Below are 21096 nucleotides of genomic sequence, written 5' to 3'. Positions count from 1 at the left end.
CATCTCACCCAGTTAGACTGGCTATTATCAAAAAGACAGAAAATAGCACATGCTGGAGAGGTTGCAGAGAAAGGGGAACCGTTTTACATTTTTGGTGGGAGTGTAAATGGGTACAGCCATTATGGAAAACAGTATGGAGGTTTCTCGAAAAACTGCAGATAGAACTACCATATGATCCAGCAATCCCACTACTGGGTATATACCAAAAGGAAAGGAAATCAACAAGTCGAAGGGATATCTGCACTCCTTTGTTTAAGGAGACTCTATTCATAATAGCTAAGATTTGCAGCCAACCTAAATGTCCATCGATGGATGATTAGATAAAGAAAATGTTGTATATATACATAGTGGAATACTACTCAGCCATAAAAAAAGAATGAAATTCTGCCATTTGCAGCAACATGGATAAGCCTGGAAAAAAATATGCTGAGTGAAATAAGTCAGGCACAGAAAGAAATATCACATTTTTTCACTCATATGTGGAAGCTGAAAAAGTTGATCTCATAGATGTAGAGAGTAGAATAGTGGTTACTAGAAACTAGTAAGGGATGGGGATGAGGGATGGGCAGAGGGTAGTCAATGGATTCAAAATTGTACAGAGATAAGAAGGATAAGATATACTGTGCTATATTGACATAGGGAGACTACAGTCAACATTAAGTTACTGTATAACTTTAAGTAGCTAGTTGAGAGGATGTTGACTATTCCTAACACAAAGAGGTGACAAATGTTTGAGGTGATGGACATGCTAAATACCCTGATATGATCATTGCACACTGTATAAATGCATCCAAATATTATCTTGTAGTCCATAAATATATACAATTATCATGGGTCAATTAAGAAAAAATCAAGTAAAAAGAGAAAAATTTCCGTTGCACAAGTAGATTGGAGGTTACCAGAAAGGTGGGGTGGGGAGAATAATGGGAAGTTATTGCTTAATGGGGAAGATTCTATGTTTAGGATGAGGAAAAAAGTTTTGGAAATAGATAGAGGTAGTAGTCACACGCACTGTGAATGCAATTAATTCCACACAACTATATATTTAAAAATGCTTAAAATGGGGCTGACCCCGTGGCTCACTTGGGAGAGTGCGGCGCTGGGAGCGCTGAGGCCGCAGGTCCGGATCCTATACAGGGATGGCCGGTGCGCTCACTGGCTGAGCGTGGTGCAGACCACACCAAGCCGAGGGTTGCAATCCCCTTACCGGTCCAAAAAAAAAAAAAATGCTTAAAATGGCAATCCTTATATATGTTTTACCATAATTTTTTTAAAAAAGGAAAAAAGGGTAAAAAAAAAAAAAAAAGAAATATTCATATGGATGTGATCAGAAGAGTTCAGGGAGACATACAGTACTGTACATCAAAATATTAATCATGGTTTTCTTTAGTAAAAGTAAATCTTTAATTTATATTGTACACACTTCTGCATTGCTAAAATATTTGATGAGCATGTATTTCTTATTATTTCTTTAATTTTTTAATGTGGTACAACACACAAACAGTAGACTACACAAATATTTGATGTATACCTTGATGAATTGTTACATGTAACCACATAACCACCCTAAACGGGATACAGAACCTTTCCTACACCTGACAAGATTCCTTTGTGCTCCTAGCTGTAGATAAACTTCCAAAGCAACCATTATTTTGATTTCTGTCACCATAGATTAGTTTTGCTAATCTTCATATAAATGGAATCAGATGGTATGTACTCTTTTGTGTCTGGCTCCTGTCACTCAACATATGTTTTTGAGATTCATCCATGTTGGTGAGTGTAGCAGTTATTGTTGTTTTTTCTTTGATTGCTGTGTAGTATTTCATTGTATAATTATACCACAATTTATCCATTCTACCATTGATGGGCATTTGGATTGTTTCCTGTTTTTGGCTCTTGTGAATAAAGTTGCTATGAACATTCTTGTACAAGTCTTTTGGTGAACATACGCAATTATTTCTCCTGGGTAAATACTGAGGAGTGGAATTGCTAGGTTTGGCGTATGTGTTTAATGTTTGTAGACATTGCTAAATAGTTTTCCAAAGTGTTTGAACTGATTTATATCCTTACCAGTAAAGTATGAGTGTTCTAGGACTACTAATGTATGAGAATTCTAGTTCTTTTACATCTTCACCAATACTTGGAATTGGCAGTCTTCTTACAATAAATATATACTATTTTTATAATGAACAAAACCACAATTTAAATATTTCCTTGGGTGGGTAAGGAGAAAATGTCACCAGTAGCTTCCTTCTGATCTCCATGTCAAATAAAACTCTCCAATGGGGGAAAAATGAAATGAAAAGGGGAAAGTTCTCAACTTACTAAGGAAAGAAAAAAAAAAATCATGTGCTGAGGTTTCTAAAATCTACAGTAAGAATGAATCTTCTATCTGTGAAATTGTGAACAGTATATTGTTGTAATTGTTATATTATCAGTTATTATTAATCTCTTACTGTGCCTAATTTACAAATTAAACTTCATCATATGTATGTATGTATAGAAAGAAACATAATGTATATATGGTTTGATACTATCTGTGGTTTCAGGCACCCGTTGGGGGTCTTGGAGTGTATCCCCTGTATAGAAAGACTACTGTGCTTTAAACAAAAAGTTGAATCAAAAAGTGTACGTTCTAGGTTATTTGCGGTGAGAGATACAAAACAACAAGAAACATTACTTTATTTTTAATAAAGATACAATCTGGTAATATGGATTGAATTATTTGATTTTGGCAATGTCTAGTCAGTTAATAAAAGCACTTCACCATTCATAACATTTCTGTTTACAAAGCCCTAACTGTGAGTCAGCAAGGATTGTCACTGTTATAGTTGTATCTTTTGATAACACAATACCATAACAATAAAGCAAAAATATAATTTTACTTACAATTCTAGTGCACTAAAACAGATCTATTTTTCTTTCCTAAGACTTTTCCATAGGATACCTAATTTTTAGTTAGAGGATGTTGAATATGCTAATATCTTTTTATAGAGTAGCTGCAATTATTCCTGTTTCAGGAAACAGGTTCAGTAATGTCAGATGCCCTACAGACAATAGGGATTGGGGCAATGGAAGGAATTTAATCCAGCTCACTTCATTTTATTTAAGGCTCATCCAACCACACTGATCGTTAGTACCCAAGTAACGGAGTAGTGAACCATTTTTAAGGAGAAGGAGTGACGGGAAAGGTTTCTCAGATTCTCAGATGGAGCCTGATATCGAGTCATTCCACCGCCTTTGCCGTGGGTGTTGGACCTTTCCTTTCCTCTTTTCTTCTTCCCTTTCCTCATTTTAAAATCTCTTTGGACTACCCTGACCCTTCCATCCTTCTGCTCAAGAGTAGGGTCACACCTTGCTTCTCATTTTTATATCTTACACACGTTATAGCATCATTTATTCGGCGAATATTTATTGAGCACCCACCACATACCAAAGGTATATGTACTAGGTCCTGGGAATATAATGGAGAGCTTACAAGAAGCGCGAGGCACGCAGATCGCTTCGCTTTTACTACTTTTTTTTTTTGCCTCTCCAGGGAATCTTGGTTTCTGAGTAAACGCCACCATTTCCCCTCCTTTAGCACACGTTGGAGTCTCAGACACCTAACACGCTGCAGCCCTGAGCAACCCAGAAGCTCCTGTCCCACGACCCACGCCAACCCAACCTAAGCTCTAACTCGACGTTTCCGAAGAGGGATCGAGGTCAGAAATGGCATTTCCAGAGTGTTCCCTAGAACCAACTTCCGCCCACCCAGCACAAACGTCCAGAGACGTTTGGTGAGGCCAAACGCAGGTGAGGCCTTGTCCAAGTTCGGAGAAGGGGTCCCACGTCTGCTTTCCCAGTGAGGCATATTTTTGTTGATGTCAGAGACCGGGGTTTTTTTAACAAAACTGTAGGGAGAAAAAAAACCCCAAACCCAAACAGTTGTTATGACACCCAAACGGTTTAAGAAAAATCAGCCAATCAGCGTGCGGGAAGCCTCCCGGTTTAGCCAATGAGAAGGGCGCGCCGTGCGTAAGGACGCCCAATGGGGCGCGAGCGGCGCGGTATTTGAATCCTGGAACCAGGCGACATCGCCGGAGATCCCCAGCGGTGCGGGCAGGAGTGTGGCCCTAGCGGCGCCGCGGACGCCAGTGCCCTCCCTGTCCAGCCCGCGTCCCTCCCAGGGCCGGGCTGGCACTCTTGCCTTCCCCGTCCCTCATGGCGCTGCTCCGACGCCCGACGGTGAGTGGGCCCGGCGACCCCCTTACTCGAGCGGGGACTGTGGCCCCGTGGTCCCCTCCCCGCCCCTGCCTCCTCTCTCTTCAGCTCCGAGTTTCTGCGTCCCTACCGTGGCTGCTCTTCCTTTCTCCGAGGCGCCCCTCTTCCCCTGCGGCCTGTCCTCTCTGGTCGGCCTCTCCCCGCCTGGGTCTCGCTCTCCGGTTCGCCCTCGCTGCCCCGGGTGGGGAGAAGCGGAGCGAAGCCTGACAAGTGAGCCTCCTGAGCCCGGCTAGTACTCAGCGAACGATCCCCGATTCCCGAAGGCCTTTGTTGCTAGAGAGCTGTCTACATGCAGGCTCTTAGGATTTCCTTCCTCGGTTTTCATAACTCCCTGCCAGCTAAGGGATCTGTGGTGGGGGCGGGGAGGAGAAGGATTGGATTTTTCACATTTCGCTTTGCATGAGTTTCCCATTTTTTTCTGCGCGCTAAGTCTTCCAGGCTAAGTTCACTAACGTATAGGATTGTCTCCTTCAAATTATTACTTTCTTTACTCAAGTGTAATAGAGATTTTGCTTATTATTTGACCCAGTATAGTAGACTGAGAGGTAAGTGTTCAAATTAATTTATTTCATCCTTGCAAAAATCGAAGTGTTACGGTGTTTGGGGTATTTTCCCTGTGAGCTTGAATTGTACCCAGATCTACTTTTCCTTTGCTGAAGACTAGAGGGCCCTGATACACCTGAGTTCCGTCATCCTGGCTATAAGGCTAGTTAAAAGCTGCCAGTTTCTCCTTCCAGATGTATTTAAACTTAGTCACACGACCAGGCTTTAACCCATAAGCTTTAAACTTTCAAACACTTTTTCAAATTGGCAACTGATGCTGGAAGAAATTGAACAGTATGACTTTTGCGAATTGTAGTAGATTGAATGCATTTGGTATTTAATAGGTATCCTTTTGTGGATCTAAGTCCAACTGACAAATAATTTTTGTCTAACTTATTCTATAAAGTTACTTAATAGTCAAATTCTTTTTATTAAGGGAAGGCTTACATTTTTCTTGGCCTCTCTGTCTATTCTGGTAGATACACTCAAACCCCTCTTAGGAATTTTATTAGGATTAAGACCCCCAACTCTCAGGGATAGGACATGCTGTTTTTTCTCATGAAATGTTTATCACTTCTATAATAAAATAAGCTTTTTTTGTATGACTTGCTTTTCCTAGCAAGTTTTGTTTCTGAGCATATTCAGTCTAAAGCAGGTTAAAATCAATTGAAAGTTTTTATTTCATACAATTCCAATCTTCCCTGAATTTGAGAGCTAAAACTATTTTACCCAAGAAAACTATTCCCATTCTAAGTATCTTTAATATAAGAGAGAATCCATGCTATGGCAACCTCATTTTAAAAGGCTGTATTTCTAAAAGATCATGTCTTCAGGAGCTTTTCTAGAATGACATAAAAATTAAAGCTAGTCTAGGTTTTAAACATCTGGTTTTTAAACAACTAGATCTACTATTAACTATTAATATTATAGCTTTACAATTTTTTATCTTAACTGCACTTGTTACCAATCTCTGTAAAGAAAGCTTTTTAACAAGATGCCTTCAATTTACAGGGAACTTTAACAAGTTGACATGGGTGCTATATGAGAAATAATCATTTATTTGTGAGACTTTGAAGTTCTCTTACAGGCCCACTTGAATACTCAAAATAGTTTTGCAAGGTTAGTAGATTAATTTAGAGTTATGCTATCAATCACAATAGCATTTTAGACTTTCTAAAATGTAACTTTTCCCTCTTGCAGGTAGATCTCAACATATTCATCTCCCCAAAGCAATTCTAAATTTGAGTGTCTGGCATTAGCAAGTATTTTAAATTGTCTCAACACTTCATTAACTTTTTTTTTTTTTTAGGTGTCTGGTGATTTGGAGAATATTGACACAGGAGTTAATTCTAAAGCTAAGAGTCATGTGACTATTAGGAGGGCTGTTTTAGAAGAGATTGGAAATAGAGTTACAACCAGAGCAGCACAAGTAGCTAAGGTAACAACCATGAAGACCAAATGTGCATACAGAGACTGATTCTGTATAGCACTAAGGGACTACAATGGTTTTATTGCCCTATTCATGTTTCTTTTTCCTTGTAGAAAGCTCAGAACACCAAAGTACCAGTTCAACCCACCAAAACAACAAATGTCAACAAACAACTGAAACCTACTGCTTCTGTGAAACCAGTACAGATGGAAATGTTGGCCCCAAAGGTAGGAAGTTCTGAATTTACAAACACACATAATGAAGTAGATTGTTTTTAGCCAGACTGCAGGGGTAGTCTTTATCATCATTGCAACTTTTGAAGAACATTCACAGCTAGAGCTCTACTTTGAAAACAACAGTGTAGAAAATGAGTATATACACCTTTTTAGTGATGGTACCATAATTTAATGTTATGACCTTGAATAATAAAGTTAATCACCTTAATATGCAGATAAATCTAGTGATCCCAGAGTGAAATTTGATGGGTTTTATTAAAATAATCCACTGTAAGAATGAACTTGCCAGTGAAGGCTTTCAAAGTCTACACTTCTGAGAAATGCATGTAAGAGAAAGGTAACACCAGAATTCTATGTTAATAAATTGTCTTCATAACTGGTTAGCTCATTTGGAGTTAGAATGCTAGTGGATCCACTAGCCTATTTACCTTCCACGATGTTCAAGTTCATGCATGCTCTCATTCATAAATTACTTATGTAGTTACCACGAGACAGGCACTGTTGTAGGTACTGAGGATATAACAATAATTACTTCACTCTTTCCAGCTCAAAAAATATATACTGTTGAATGTTTGAAATTTTTCAAAATAAAACATTGGATATATTTGAGAAATATGTATATTGTGTACTTACAATACATATCCATTGGTGTTAAGGCTGCTTAAGAGACATCATGCCTTCAGGGGACTTATCTAGAAGGGACATATGTGTCTGAAAATTAAATTAATAATCCTAGGGAATGATGTTAGATGCCCCTGGGCAATATATAACTGAATGCCAGAAGACTGGGATAGACGTAAGTGCTGTCTTTGGGAAAGTGCACCTACAGGAGGGAGAGAACACTAAGGAATGGAGTGGTCAGGGTAAATTTCATGGAATAAGTGGGATTTTTAAGGTTAGAGAGAAGCCGATAGAAAAGGGCACCTTTTTTGGGAAACAAAGTAGCAACAAAAATCAAGGCACCAAAGTGGAAATAGGCCTGTACCCATGTCCTTTGATCACGGAGTCTGCAGGTCTAAATGGGTTCAAAAGACTTGTGTGAAGAAGCAGAAGTTGAGGTTGGATCTTTTATCTGTTGTGCAAAATTCCTCCCACATCGAAGAAGGGCAATTTGGCATTATACTTCAAACAGTTATTCTACATACCGTTAAGTCTGTTTTTACAATTTATCCAATGAAAATAATCAGAGGGATAGTCAAGGACTTTTAAATAGTGCTTGAATGAATATCTCATATCTTACAGAAATATTCTGTATTAGGAGATTCGTCAAGTCCATTTAATGAAATACCGTGCAACCATCAATATCTTCATGCTTTAGTAGACTATTTAAAGATGTCAAAATGCTCATAACATTAGGTGGAAAAATCAGATTATAACACAATATATACAGTGCAACCCCATACTTGCTTTTAAAAGTGTGCATTTAAATAAAAAATATTTATGGTAGTTATTTTTTAGTATTATGTTGAAATTAAGATTGATTTTCATTTCTTCCTTAAAATTTTCACTTTCACCATAGGTACATATTATTGCTCAAATCAGAGAAGAAGAAAAAAAAGCCAATTAAAAAAAAAAAGCAAAGAATCAAAAAACTTATGAAAGAAACAAAAAATTGTTTCCTTCTGTTACCTCCACAACACCTTTTCTGGGTTCCCTTTACTCAATGTCTCCTTGGCAGACTCCTTTTTTCTCTAGCTTCCTGTCAAAATTGAGGCCACTGTGTTTCAGATAAAGCATTATGGACCTGTAGCTCAGTATGTATAAAAATTACTTCCATGGTTGAAACATATAGCTGGATATTACAGTTTTAGAAATTATCAGGGATTGGGCCGGCCCGTGGCTCACTCAGGAGAGTGCGGTGCTGATAACACCAAGGCCATGGGTTTGGATCCTGTATAGGGATGGCCGATTGGCTCACTTGGGAGAGCGTGGTGCTGACAACACCAAGTCAAGGGTTAAGATCCCCTTACCGGTCATCTTATTAAAAAAAAAAATTATCAGGGATTAATGAACAACAATTATTTCTAACACAAATACAGTTTGAGTATCCCTTATCCGAAATGCTTGGGACCCAGAAATATTTGAGCACCATGTCGGCACTCAGAAAGTTTCAGATTTTGGAGTATTTTGGTTTTTTAGATTGGAGATGCTCAACCTGTGTGCTTCTCTCTGAGAAACACAGTAGTGAAGGAACCATTAAGTTCACAATTTAGATAGAACCCCACCTTCTGGCATGTGAGCCCTTCTTGCCTGATTCTGGTCAGCCCTCTGACTTTTACTTTGTTACCTGGTCTATCTGTAGAGTCATCGCTGTTCCTTTTTAGCCAATCCCTGAAGTCGTGGAAATGCCAGTTGAACACATAGGATTCTAGCAGTTTTCAAGGAAAGATTATAACATAAGCCATGTGTCCCTGAAAGCAGATTGCTCAGACGTCTAACTGGAATTCACACATCCTTTCTGCAAAACTGAATCACAAAGGTCCCTGGCTGAGAACTCGAAAGAGTTCTAGCCATTCACAGGTATTCGCAGAGGCTTATCATCCACAATTTTTGGAGAACAGCATTTTTGCTGACTGATGAGGTTTTGCTATACACTGAGTAGTTTAAAAGGAAGAAGGTGCTAGGAAGACAAGTTGGATAAACCATTGACTTGGCCTCCAGGTAGCTCCCAGTCAAATTGGGGAACTTAGGAGTAAAAGAGTGGGTTGTATCTATCACAGAGACAGAAGCAAGCTTAGGAGATACACCAGGAAGTCGCAGCTAAAAATTCTGATGAGGTTTTAGATTTACGGATTTGATTTAAACACCAAATTCATTACTAAAGTATAAGAATGTTTTATAGCCTAACTTTCTCTAATACCAAAACTGTATACAAAAGGGAAATAAGCACAACTGTCCACATTTTTCAAAAAAAAGTGACTTTTATTTTGATTTTACAAGAAGCATTCATGAAATAATAGTAAAACAATAAAGAAGTACATAGAGTTCACAGAATAAAAGGTCAGCTCATTGTTACCTCCCCCAAATTTCCATTCCATTGCATTCCTCAAGCTAATTACAATAAGTGAGTTTTGCCTTTCAATAATCGTGTGTGCCTCTGTATGCGCATGTACATCTTTATTGCTACAAATCATGAACTTATCGGAATCAACGGATTTATTTAAGGTCCTTCTCTGTTGTACTTAATTGGCATTGTTCATCTTTCATAAATTTGATAAATAAAGGAACTCTGTGTTTTATCAAAACTTGTGTGAACACCTATGTGTTTGCATGTTAATATTAATCCATCCTCTCAACAGTCCCAACTCAGTAAATGTTGGTACTAGGAGAACTTCAGAAACTTTTACTCACTCTACTTAGCTTCTTACCCAACAGAAGCTTCTCAAGTTGAGCACGATTTCACATTTTGCTGTTTCTGATCTGACTTTTTAGTTGTCTCCAATAACCCATAGAACTCATTCATTAATCTAGTTTGAAGGTTTTTATTCACAGACCACTTTTGTTGCGCAAAAATTTGTGACAGTTAACTAGTTGACATGATTTTTAAACTTTGTATGCAGCAGACACTGGACAGAGGATTGCTCAGCTGGCCCATAGGGCTTGGGCAACTACCTGATAGTAGGGTCTTAGAATCATTAAATTTTCTGGGAGTCCAAAGGGAATGCTTTCAAGCAATTCTAAATTAAGGGCCAGATCAAGTATCCTGTCTTATCCTGCTGGCTTATGGATATTGCTAAACTCAGATGCACTTCTGAATAGGACATAGATAAACACTCCAAACCGCTAAGACAGCACGTGAAGCATGTGAGGATAACCTCTGACTCCTTAAACCAGACTTGTTGGGACTGACTGCCCTTCCCAAGGGGGAATGGTGGGGAGTTTACAGCGCTCATCCTCAGAAAAAGCCTGAAACTGAAACTATGTGTGCTTATTAAAATGTACATCTGATTCCAGTCACTCTTGCTAAATTCCTTCAGTGGTTTCACTTTACCTTCAGATAAAATGTGAGCTCCTTAGCAAAGTTCTTGTTCACCTTTCCAGCCCATTTTCTCATACCTCACACGCTATCTTCCCACCATCCCAAAGCAATTGCAGCTCCCAGATCACCTTTGCTTTCTTTGCTCCTGCTGACACTTTGCACTTGCTTTCCTTTTACCTGTCCGTGGTCCTTTCGGTCTTACTCTCTCTGGTACCACCATGTACCTCTTCTCATTCATTCTAGCCCCTTGAGGTTCTCAGGATCTTGAATAAATGAAATGTATAGCCACATACCTCTTACTTACTGGCTCTTCCTCAGTTTAAGATCTTTGATTTAAGAGAGAAGGGCATGTTTCGAACTGCTATTGTTTTTTTTTTTTTTTTGGCGGGGGGTTATTGTTGTATCCTTCCCTAAGACTGGAAATTATGATAACTGAACTTTAATGTAAATTAAAATTGCCTGTTTTATTATACAGCCTCCTCTTTCTTTTTATATTTTGTTACCTTAATACATATTATTTATAGCCTAGCCATCCTGTTAGGCTTTACTTTAAGAAGTACTTTTTATTCTTTTTAAGAGTAATGGTTTATTTTATACTTTATTACTAAACACTTGCTTTAACTTACTTTATAAATTTCTAATTTGTGTGATTTTTATAAATAATTACACAGTGTAAGAAAGTAAAGTACTGGGTCATATACTTGCTCAGTCTTTGCTTCTGCCTCCTAGTTTATTCATAGACTGGAGCATGCTTTTCTGCTTTTTTAGTTGCCAAACAATTTCTTAACTTAGAATAAGTTAGGTGAAGAAAACATGCTTGAAGAGCCTACTACTAAAGTGAATAATCAGCTCTGGTAATCTCTGAACCAAGGTGGTCAAGTTTCTTTCATTTATTAAGCACCTACTATGTGTCAGGGATTATAAAGGCATTTGAGGTACCTTAGTGGACAAAACCAATTTAAATAAATGTAAGCTTATAGAGTTTACCTTCTAGCAGAGGTAGAAAGAAAATATACATAACGTGTAAATAATCTCTATACTATATTAGTTATAGTTTCTACTAGAAAAAAAACACAGTAAGAGATGAGATATGTGTGTTGGTATGGGGAGGGCAGGGATTGGAGGCAGGTGGTAATTTTAAATAGGAGTCAAAATAGAGCTCATTGAGAAGGTAACATTTAAGCAAAACTTGAAGAAGGTGAGGAAATGACCCATGTGGATACAAGGGCAAGAGCATTCTGGGTGGAGGGAGACTGCCTGCAGTGAGGAGAGACCGTCCAGGAGGCTGGGGTGCAGCGAACCAAGGGGAGAGAAGTAGGAGATGGGTTGGCAATAGAAGGGGCGGTGGGGTGGGGGTCCAGACCATGGATTTTATAGGGTCCATAAGCCATCGTGAGGACTTAGGATGTTACTTTGAATTAGAGTTTTAAACACAGTGTCTCTCTAAAAACTTTATCTACTGTCTTGAGTTATTTACCTCTTACCATGAAATTTAGTTGTTTTGGCTTTCACATATTTCAAAAATGCGTATTATACTGATATTTAAGCCGGTTTGCTCTGCTTGTATTTGTGGTTAAGGCTGCTTCTAAGGTAGTAATATGTGGAATTTAATTTGTTGATGTAGGGTCCTTCTCCCACACCTGAGGATATCTCCATGAAGGAAGAGAACCTCTGCCAAGCTTTTTCCGATGCCTTGCTCTGCAAAATCGAGGATATTGATAATGAAGATTGGGAGAACCCTCAGCTCTGCAGTGACTACGTTAAGGATATCTACCAGTATCTAAGGCAGCTTGAGGTGACTGGGCCTTTGTGTTTGGGTTGTACAAGCAGCGTGGAATTTACCACAAGGAAATGAGGTCAGCTTTTTAAACTTGTAATTTCACCAACAGGTTTTGCAATCCATAAGCCCACACTTCTTAGATGGAAGAGATATAAATGGACGTATGCGTGCCATCCTGGTTGACTGGCTGGTGCAAGTCCACTCCAAGTTTAGGCTTCTGCAGGAGACTCTGTACATGTGTGTTGCCATCATAGATCGGTTTTTACAGGTAAGTGTGGCTTCAGGAACTTTGTGCCAGTGGCTAATTGAACATTGCCTTCATACTGTGGGGATAGAAAGCTAAGGTGAGGTACCTCTGAAGAAAAGACCAAAAGCCAATTTATGAGAAGCCAAAGAACTGCAGGTGCTAAAAAGGGAAATAGTCCAAGTGTGTCAAGCCTTTGGTGATGCTGACCAACATGACACTTCCGTAAAGTCAGCCTGCTAAAAATTGCTCAGGAAATACTACATTGCCCCAGTCATTCATCAGAGGAAATACATCATCAGATGGTCTGACAGTCAATCTGAAGCCTGTAGTGCCTTTGGGCACTGGTTTTCCAGGCCTTCTTACACAGTTTCCATAGATTGGTACTCTGGTGTTAAGTTTTCTCATCTGAAAAATAAGGAGTTTGGCTAGAGAACCTCAAACGTTTTCAGCCAGCTATGGCATTGAATCACTGTAGAAGAGGAAGGAGGCAGAATTTTTTTTTAAAAGGAACAGGGGGGTATGTGTGTGGAATGGACTGAGAATGTAAGGCATAAAGTAAAGAGGAATGTAAGAAAATAAGATGAGAGGCAAAAGTGATCTTCAAAATATTAACTGGTAATGCACAGACACAGACCAGTTAGAAGAGACACCAGATTTAAATTGCTAGTGTGTTGCTACCAAATGGTAGCCCTGCAGATAAGGATTTATTTATTTACATAAACATTCATGATATGGGATTAGATCAGGTACAGATTCTGTCCAACAATATATAGTAATAATTATGTTTATGATAATGGCACTATATGCTCTATATCATACTGCAAAATCATAAGTAACTATAAATTTAGTAGTTTTCAGTGTGTAATCCTCATTGGGCAGGAAAGCACAGTAATATTTTAGGTAGATTTTTCAATAACAAGAGTTGAAGAAAGAAAAGCAAAACCCCAGTTTAAAAAAAAAAAAGGAAATTAAGGGAAATACACCCTAGACTGAGATTTTCCCTGATTCAGAAGCATTGTTGAAAAATTTTCAAGCTGCATGCTGGTGTGTTTTTTGGTGAGAATTAAGGAAATGTTTGAGCTATCCATTACATTGTCACTTTTTTGCTTGTCCTCATCTCAATTCAGACCACACTGAGTGAAGGTCTGAGCTGCCATAGACACTCAAGTAAGGACACTCGAGGAGGAAGGGTGACTAGGAGCTTGATTCTCAGGCTTGGATTCTTCTCTACTTGGCAATTGAGTGAGCTTGGGCTGGTGACTGAATCTCTTCTCAGGCCATCTATTTGTAATTAAGGACAAAAATATTTACGCCTAGAGTTGTTGTGAGGATTGGATGGGATGATGTGTGGGAATCTTAGTACTGTGCCTGCACATAGTACTCAATAACAGAGAGCAGCCATGATCAGTGGTGGTGCCTACTATGAACATTCAGATCTCTTGTGCCCTTAAGAGGGCCATGAGCACAGATGACATGCGCTCCTCCAGGACTTGATTTCATCTCACCTTTTTCCACCCAGAGCCCCAATCCTCTTGTTAGGTGTGACTTTTGACACATTTGTGTTATATTAGGTTCAGCCAGTATCACGTAAGAAGCTTCAACTGGTTGGGATTACCGCTCTGCTCTTGGCTTCCAAGTATGAGGAGATGTTTTCTCCAAATATTGAAGACTTCGTTTATATCACTGACAATGCTTATACCAGTTCCCAAATCCGAGAAATGGAAACTCTAATTTTGAAAGAACTGAAATTTGAGTTGGGTCGACCCTTGCCACTACACTTCTTAAGGCGAGCATCAAAAGCCGGGGAGGTAAGTACCTCCAACTCTGTAGGAGACTTAGTTTTTGTTTGATGTCTCATCCCAGATACATTGACCTAATTAAGAGAAAGCTTATGAATTCACGGGAAGCATCTTATAGATAAATCTTAATGGTTATCTCATCAGTTCTTAAGAGAAAAGTCCTCATGTTCTGTGCTTAAAGTGCATTGTGGAATAGAGCAGTTCTTGAGAAGGATTTGAGTTCCTAGGCCTTCTACCAGAATTCTATAAGATGGTAATAACAATTGTGATTCTTATTGTCCCTGGCTGTTCTTTCATAGGTTGATGTTGAACAGCACACGTTAGCCAAATATTTGATGGAGCTGACTCTTGTTGACTACGACATGGTGCATTATCACCCTTCTAAGGTAGCAGCAGCCGCTTCCTGTTTGTCTCAGAAGGTTCTAGGCCAAGGAAAATGGGTGAGTGGTAATGTAAGAAGAAATTAGGCAATGTTTTAGGCCATCATGATGTGAGAGGCCTTAGCATTTTCTTTTTTTTTTTTTTGGTGGCTGGCTGGCACGAGGATCTGAACCCTTTGACCTTGGTGTTATAACACTGTGCTCTAACCAACTTAGCCAACCGGCCAACCAGCACTTTCATAACGCTGTCTTTGAAGTGACTGCTAAAAGTCCAAAGGCCTAAAAGAAAGCTGCTTGGAACAATTCAAACAGAGTATTGTAGAGTTGTAAAGAATGAGGAAGACCACTAAGAATGGATATGCATGAATTCTTGGATGTTTTGTTAAGTGACATGAACAAGTTGTCAAGCACATAAGACAGAGCAAGGCAAACTGGCTGATTTATTTAGCCAGTTAAGATAAAATGAGATACTTTTAGATTCGGATGAGTAGCTAAAGATGCCTGCTCCCCAGGTCCTTGTCTCACACACCAAAGGGATGACTGCAGTGCAGGTCATGGGATACTGTCTTGTGGAGGAGCCAATTCTAGACTGCTGCTAAGCAGTTTTATAGTCTGCAGCTATATCCTGAGAGTAGCAGAGAAGAAAACCTCCTCAAAACCCGGGAGGTGATAAGAAACTATCTCAGAATAGCCTCCCAGGGGAGATAGGGAAGTGAGTTGGAGATGGCTTGGGGACTGCTCCTCCCAAGCCTGCCATCCCTTCCTGTTCCAGGAGGGTCACAAAACATTTGCCAAGACAGATCTGCTGTGGTTAAAACCTTGCCTGCTTGGCCAATATGGATACATGCAACGTCACCAGTACAGCATGGCAGAGCCATGCCCCTTGCAATTGTATATAGTCATCTGCATTTTATGTAAGAAAATGTATATGTATTTATGTATTTGCTAATTTTAAAAAAAATACAGGAAAAATAAACCAGAAACTAATGAAAATGGATAATGGGGTTCTGTGGGAACAGGGTAGTTGAGGAGGGGAGGACTTTTGATTGTAACTTTTTATTGACTTTTATAAAATGTAATGTAACTTTTTTGACTTTTGAACAATGTAAATGTTTTATGCAAACCCTAAAATGGAGTTAAGCAGAAACAAACTGTAACTACATATCAAATTGGTTAACAGAACACGGAGGAAAGAATTAATTCAAATAACTTGAATACAGTATTCTGACTTTGCATCCCGAGTGGGATGTAAAGATAAAGGACCAAAAGTGGTAACATAAAGTTTACTTAGTAGGTTTATTGTTAATAGTAATGTTATTGTAATTCTGACACTATTTTATGTATATTATAGGATAAAGAAAATATACCCATGTTATTAAGTACTAAAAATTCACTATAAGAAGAAAGAGATTATATATTGTTAATGAAAAAGAAAAACCCTGAAATGTTAAATCTATTTTGGAAATATCAGTAAATTTATAATAGAAGGGTTCAGAAATCATGATAACCCAGTGGCAGTGAACATAACTAGTTCTCGTATGTTGGTTACTAAATACCATTACCCACTAGAAACTAGGGCTCCTTAGAGAAGCAGCTGATTTCAGGGCCATACCAGGGGAAGTACATGGTGAGCCTAGAACAGTTTGTGACAGATTGCAAGCAAATTCTCCAAGATCAATGAGGTCACATCAAAAGGACATAGGAACTGGTTTGAAAGGGCTCTGACTGACTAAATTTGAGCATTAAAAAGAAATGACAGTAATAGATTATAATGCATTAAAGAGAATCACAAGTCCATAATGATACAAAAAATAAAATAATGGGTGGAGGGGCTCTTGTAAAAAAGTCAGAATATCAGTTAATTAAAATAGAAAGAAAGATAGAGTTAAAAAACCACCATTTTAAATTCTCAGTGCAATGACTGATTCAAGCGAGGGCCAACAATAAATGTGAAAATCATTGGAAGAAATAATTTTGGGGAACAAGATTTATATGGTCTCAAAATATCATCCCACAGATATTTACTACTTGTGAAGAAAAACTGTGCCTTTATAATAGTGAGGTCTGGTGGTTACCACCTTAACCCAGTAACCAAGATTGGCATCACGGGGGAGAGGGGGGACCACCTGACTTGCCGTGCCTTCTGTTACAATAAGAAGCATACGTGATCACCTATGTAGTGTTCATGGCCAAAATGTTTGGTACAAATTCAGTCTTGAGGGAACACTCAGACCAGTCCAGAATGTGAGACATTCTACAAGTTAACTGCCTGGATGCTTCAAAAAGTCATCATTTAAAGCCAAAAAAGTAGGCATTGTTTTAAATGTAAAAAGACTAAAGACACAACCACTCAATGTACTATGTGTACCATGATTGGACCCTGTATCTGAGGGAAAAAATATGTGTATATAACAGACATTTTGGAACAATTAGAATATTGACAATTTATTTGATGTTATGGAATAGTTGATGATGTTTATTATGTGCGAATGGTATTGCAGACTGGGGGGTAGGTAGAAAAATGTATTTCTTAGGGGATGCTTCTGAAACATTTAGAAGTAATGTGCCATGATATCTACAACTCACTTTCAAATGGCTCAGCAAAAATTGTGTTATGTATTACCCATTTAAACTTTGTGAGAGGGCATCAGAAAATTTGTAGAAAAATTGAATTAAAAGATAATATGAATCTTTCCATGAAGTTTTTGAAGTACCCTCATATATATGAGTATATAGAAAGGGAGAGAGAGGAAGAGAAAGTGGCAAAATGTTAATCATTGATGAATCTACACAAAGGATATACAAATGTTCATTATATACTTTCTTTTGTTTTTTCCCCCCCCCCGATATAAAGATGACCGGTAAGGGGATCTTAACCCTTGTGAGCTAACTGGCCATCCCTATATAGGGATCCGAACCTGTGGCCTTGGTGTTATCAGCACCACACTCTCCCACGTGAGCTATGGGCCAGCCCTTCATTACATACTTTCAATTCTTCTGTATATTTGGAAGTTTTTGAATAAGTTTGGGGCAAAAAAATAACTGATATATGATACCAATGGCTCATTTTAGCCAAATTACTCTTAAACGTGCTCCTTTGGGCTCTAAAACTATTAACATTGGCCTCCCAGTTTTCTGGGAATTGATTTAAAAATACCAGTAGCTGTGGATTATTTTGGTACTTACTCCTGCTTCATTCTTTTTTTTCCTTTAAGCTATTTTAGGGTTAAGATTAAATTGTGGTTTGCTTTGTCAATTATACTGTGCATATGAAAGAAATGTATTTTAGCTTTTAGAATTTTGTCACAACTCCGAAATAAAGTCAGCTTACATATCTTCATACATGATAAGTCTTATCAATCGGCAACTGTCCTTTAGCTTGAATTTTGTTCACTGGGAGGCTAGGTCACGAGGCTGGGTGTACTGGCTTCTCTGAGTTGTCTCTGTCCTCTGATGCTTAACTGCACAGGGCCCAACTAGAGTCCTGGGTAGTCTTAGTTCTTCTGGAGTTGGTAGATTGTTGCCTAGAGTACAGTTTAATCTCTTAATTCTGAACCTCTTTCCCTGACTGACAGTATGGATGTGAGCACTAGCTCATAGCAGCTGCTGCTGGCAGGGCTTTGATGGAGGGGTGTGCCCAGCACTGTAAAGGGTGCACTTCTTGGTTTGGTTTTGTTTTCACTCTGTCCCATTTTTCATCCCCTTTCAGTGTGGTGATAGAGATAAACCTGAAAGCTGTTACTTGGAGTACCCTGCGTACCTGTGCGACCTCTTTAAAAAATAATCATATAGGACCTTTGGTACTTGACTTAGCTAACAGCCTCACAATGTCTTAATTTAGACCTGTCTCAGGGCCAGAATCATCCTGCATTTACTGGCTGCCTTAGCTTTGCTGGTACCATGGTACTGGTTAGGGCTGTGATTGAATTTCTAGAAGGTAAGAATATTCTTTTATAGCTTTCACATAAGTAGTGTCAGCATGTGTAAGAGCCTTTCTAAAGTTGAGGCTTTATCTTGTCCCTCAATCACATCTTCCTTCTGTTTGCATTGTGCTTCAGAACTTGAAGCAGCAGTATTACACGGGATACACAGAGAATGAAGTACTGGAAGTCATGCAGCACATGGCCAAAAATGTGGTGAAAGTCAATGAAAACTTAACTAAATTCATCGTAAGTACTATTTCTTAAGCTGTGGAAAGCATTAGATTAGGGGTTCTGTGTGTGTGTGCATGTGTTTGCATTTTCATGTAAATATGTGATTGGCATATGTGAGAGTATGTTCTAGCACAAATTCTTTATATTTTTCTGGTGCAGCAGGGGATAGAGCATAATGATAAGCCCTGAAAGCAGACTTTCTTTGCAACAGGGTAGATAGGCTGATCATGTCTAGGCCCATTTTGTAGTCAGCCAGTCAGTTGTTCAATGTATTTCTTTCATTATTGTGCCCGCGTCCCGGGTAGCGCACTCAGCAAGCAGGGAAGGCTGGTGGGCATGTGATTGGGAAGAGCAAGAGTCCACCTCACATGGCTCTATGGAAGTCTTGAGTATTCAGGTGATATTACTCAGGACCTTTCTTCAGGATCTTTTGGGGCAATGACTGAAAGGGACCTGATTAGCAAGCATGGTGAAGGAAGAGGGGAAAAAGCCCATTCAGGAAGCATCCTGGGGGCATAGTGTCTGTCTCTGGGTGGCCCAGCTATGAGGAGGAGCCAGAGACCTGGTGTTGTCCTGTACTTGTGTGACACCAAATATTAGAGCCCACCAAGGGTCTGGTGACAAAAAAGGCATTTGTACCACAGAAGAGTCTCAGGTACTCTCAACATGATTTGCTTCCTTACGTGTAATTTCAGCATGATTTAGCACACTGTGAGAGTGTAATGTTTTTCAGTCCTGAGGGTATTGCCTGGGATTTGCTGAGCACCAGTTGCCACTCACTTTCACTGCCAGTTATTGCTGCCAGTCCCGGTGAACCTGTTATGTCCTGATAACATTTAGGTATAATAAACACAGCTCCCACCTCCCATCCCTTTGGTAGTTTATGAGGGGAGCCTGCTCCTTGGACCTTGAAAACACCTTTTACCCCATCACAGGCGCTACCAGCTGGGTTTTATTCATTAATGGGATGGAGAAAATGGTCAGGCATGTGTTATGAGCACACGGCTTTCATAGGCTTCAGTGACTGGGCATCATCATACTATGTGGAGACTGTGGCTCTGGCCCTTCCATACTTGTGAATTAGACTAGGAATGAGGTAAAAAATAGGGGTCCTGACGTGCTTAATCACAAACGACTTCTGCAGGCCGTCAAGAATAAGTATGCAAGCAGCAAACTCCTGAAGATCAGCACGATCCCTCAGCTGAACTCAAAAGCCGTCAAAGACCTCGCCTCGCCTCTGATGGGAAAGTCCTAGGCTGCCATGGCTTCATGGGTGCTTTTTCATACTGGTTTGGAACTCTTGATTTTGTACATAGTCCTCTGGTCTATTTCATAAAACCTCTTCTCAGACCAATTTTCTAAATGTATATTCAGGAAAAATAAAGCTATTGATTTTTCTTAAAGTATCCCATGTGTATTTATTTGTGTATTCTATACTGCAGAAATCAGTGGAAGCTTGCTTTAACCAGTTTTTCTGAGCTATTATGAATAGCATGTGAATTATTGCCTTTATGGCTGTGGGAAAGACCTTCCTACCATTTTCTCAAGTAGAAAAAACTAGAATTTGGCTTCAGTGAACACTAACCCATTCCTAAACTTCTTGAATATGAATAGATTTATTATGAAAATTAAAAATGGGAGATAACCATTACAATTGTCTTTCCATAACCTACTGAACTGTTCTCTAATTCCTATATAGGAATACCTGGCCCACTATGGCAATGACCACCAGAGCAACTCTCACAATGAGTCTCTCCCTCAAATGCATGCTTCAGACCAGAATGAGCAGTCCTAATGGGCCACAGCTGGAGAAAGAAAATGGGCTTGACATTTTCAAGAAAATTGAAACTTGGAGGGCCGGTGTGTGGCTCACTTGGGAGAGTGTGGTGCTGATAAAACCAAGGCCATGGGTTTGAATCCCTATATAGGGATGGCCAGTTAGCTCAGTTGGGAGAGTGTGGTGCTGACAACACCAAGTCAAGGGTTAAGATCCCCATACTGGTCATCTTTAAAAAAAAAAAAAAAAATTGAAACTTGGAATATATTTTCTCCATTGTGTTGCTTCAGCTAAAAAAAAAGGTACATTATGGGTTAAATGTTTGTTTTTTGTTTTTGTTATGGGCATTTAATCACATTTAACATTGTTTCTAAGGGGGAATGCACCCTCAGTCTCCAACCACTAACTTAAAAATAAACAAAAACCATAAACACAGTGAGTCTCTTACAGCAACATCTTCCCAAACTGTTAGTTCGATAAGATGCTAATTGGTGTTTTGAGAGAAAGGA

The 21096-nt window shown here is 39.1% G+C and overlaps 1 protein-coding gene across 1 annotated transcript; it reads left to right on the top strand.

Annotated features, from left to right (window-relative positions):
• The first annotated feature begins 4203 nt into the window (after window positions 1-4203).
• Window positions 4204-20065, top strand: CCNB2 (cyclin B2). The gene is made up of 9 exons (XM_063091631.1): window positions 4204-4227; window positions 6116-6244; window positions 6349-6462; window positions 12075-12245; window positions 12340-12498; window positions 14049-14285; window positions 14576-14716; window positions 18715-18825; window positions 19955-20065. The coding sequence occupies exons 1-9, from the start codon at window positions 4204-4206 to the stop codon at window positions 20063-20065; spliced, it is 1197 nt and encodes a 398-aa protein (XP_062947701.1).
• The last annotated feature ends 1031 nt before the right edge of the window (window positions 20066-21096 follow it).

Source organism: Cynocephalus volans, chromosome 3 (genome assembly GCF_027409185.1).
Source record: "Cynocephalus volans isolate mCynVol1 chromosome 3, mCynVol1.pri, whole genome shotgun sequence".
In the NCBI taxonomy this organism is placed as follows: domain Eukaryota; kingdom Metazoa; phylum Chordata; class Mammalia; order Dermoptera; family Cynocephalidae; genus Cynocephalus; species Cynocephalus volans.
The sequence above is the reverse complement of the archived record's forward strand: the minus strand, read 5'-3'. Positions and strand labels throughout refer to the sequence as shown.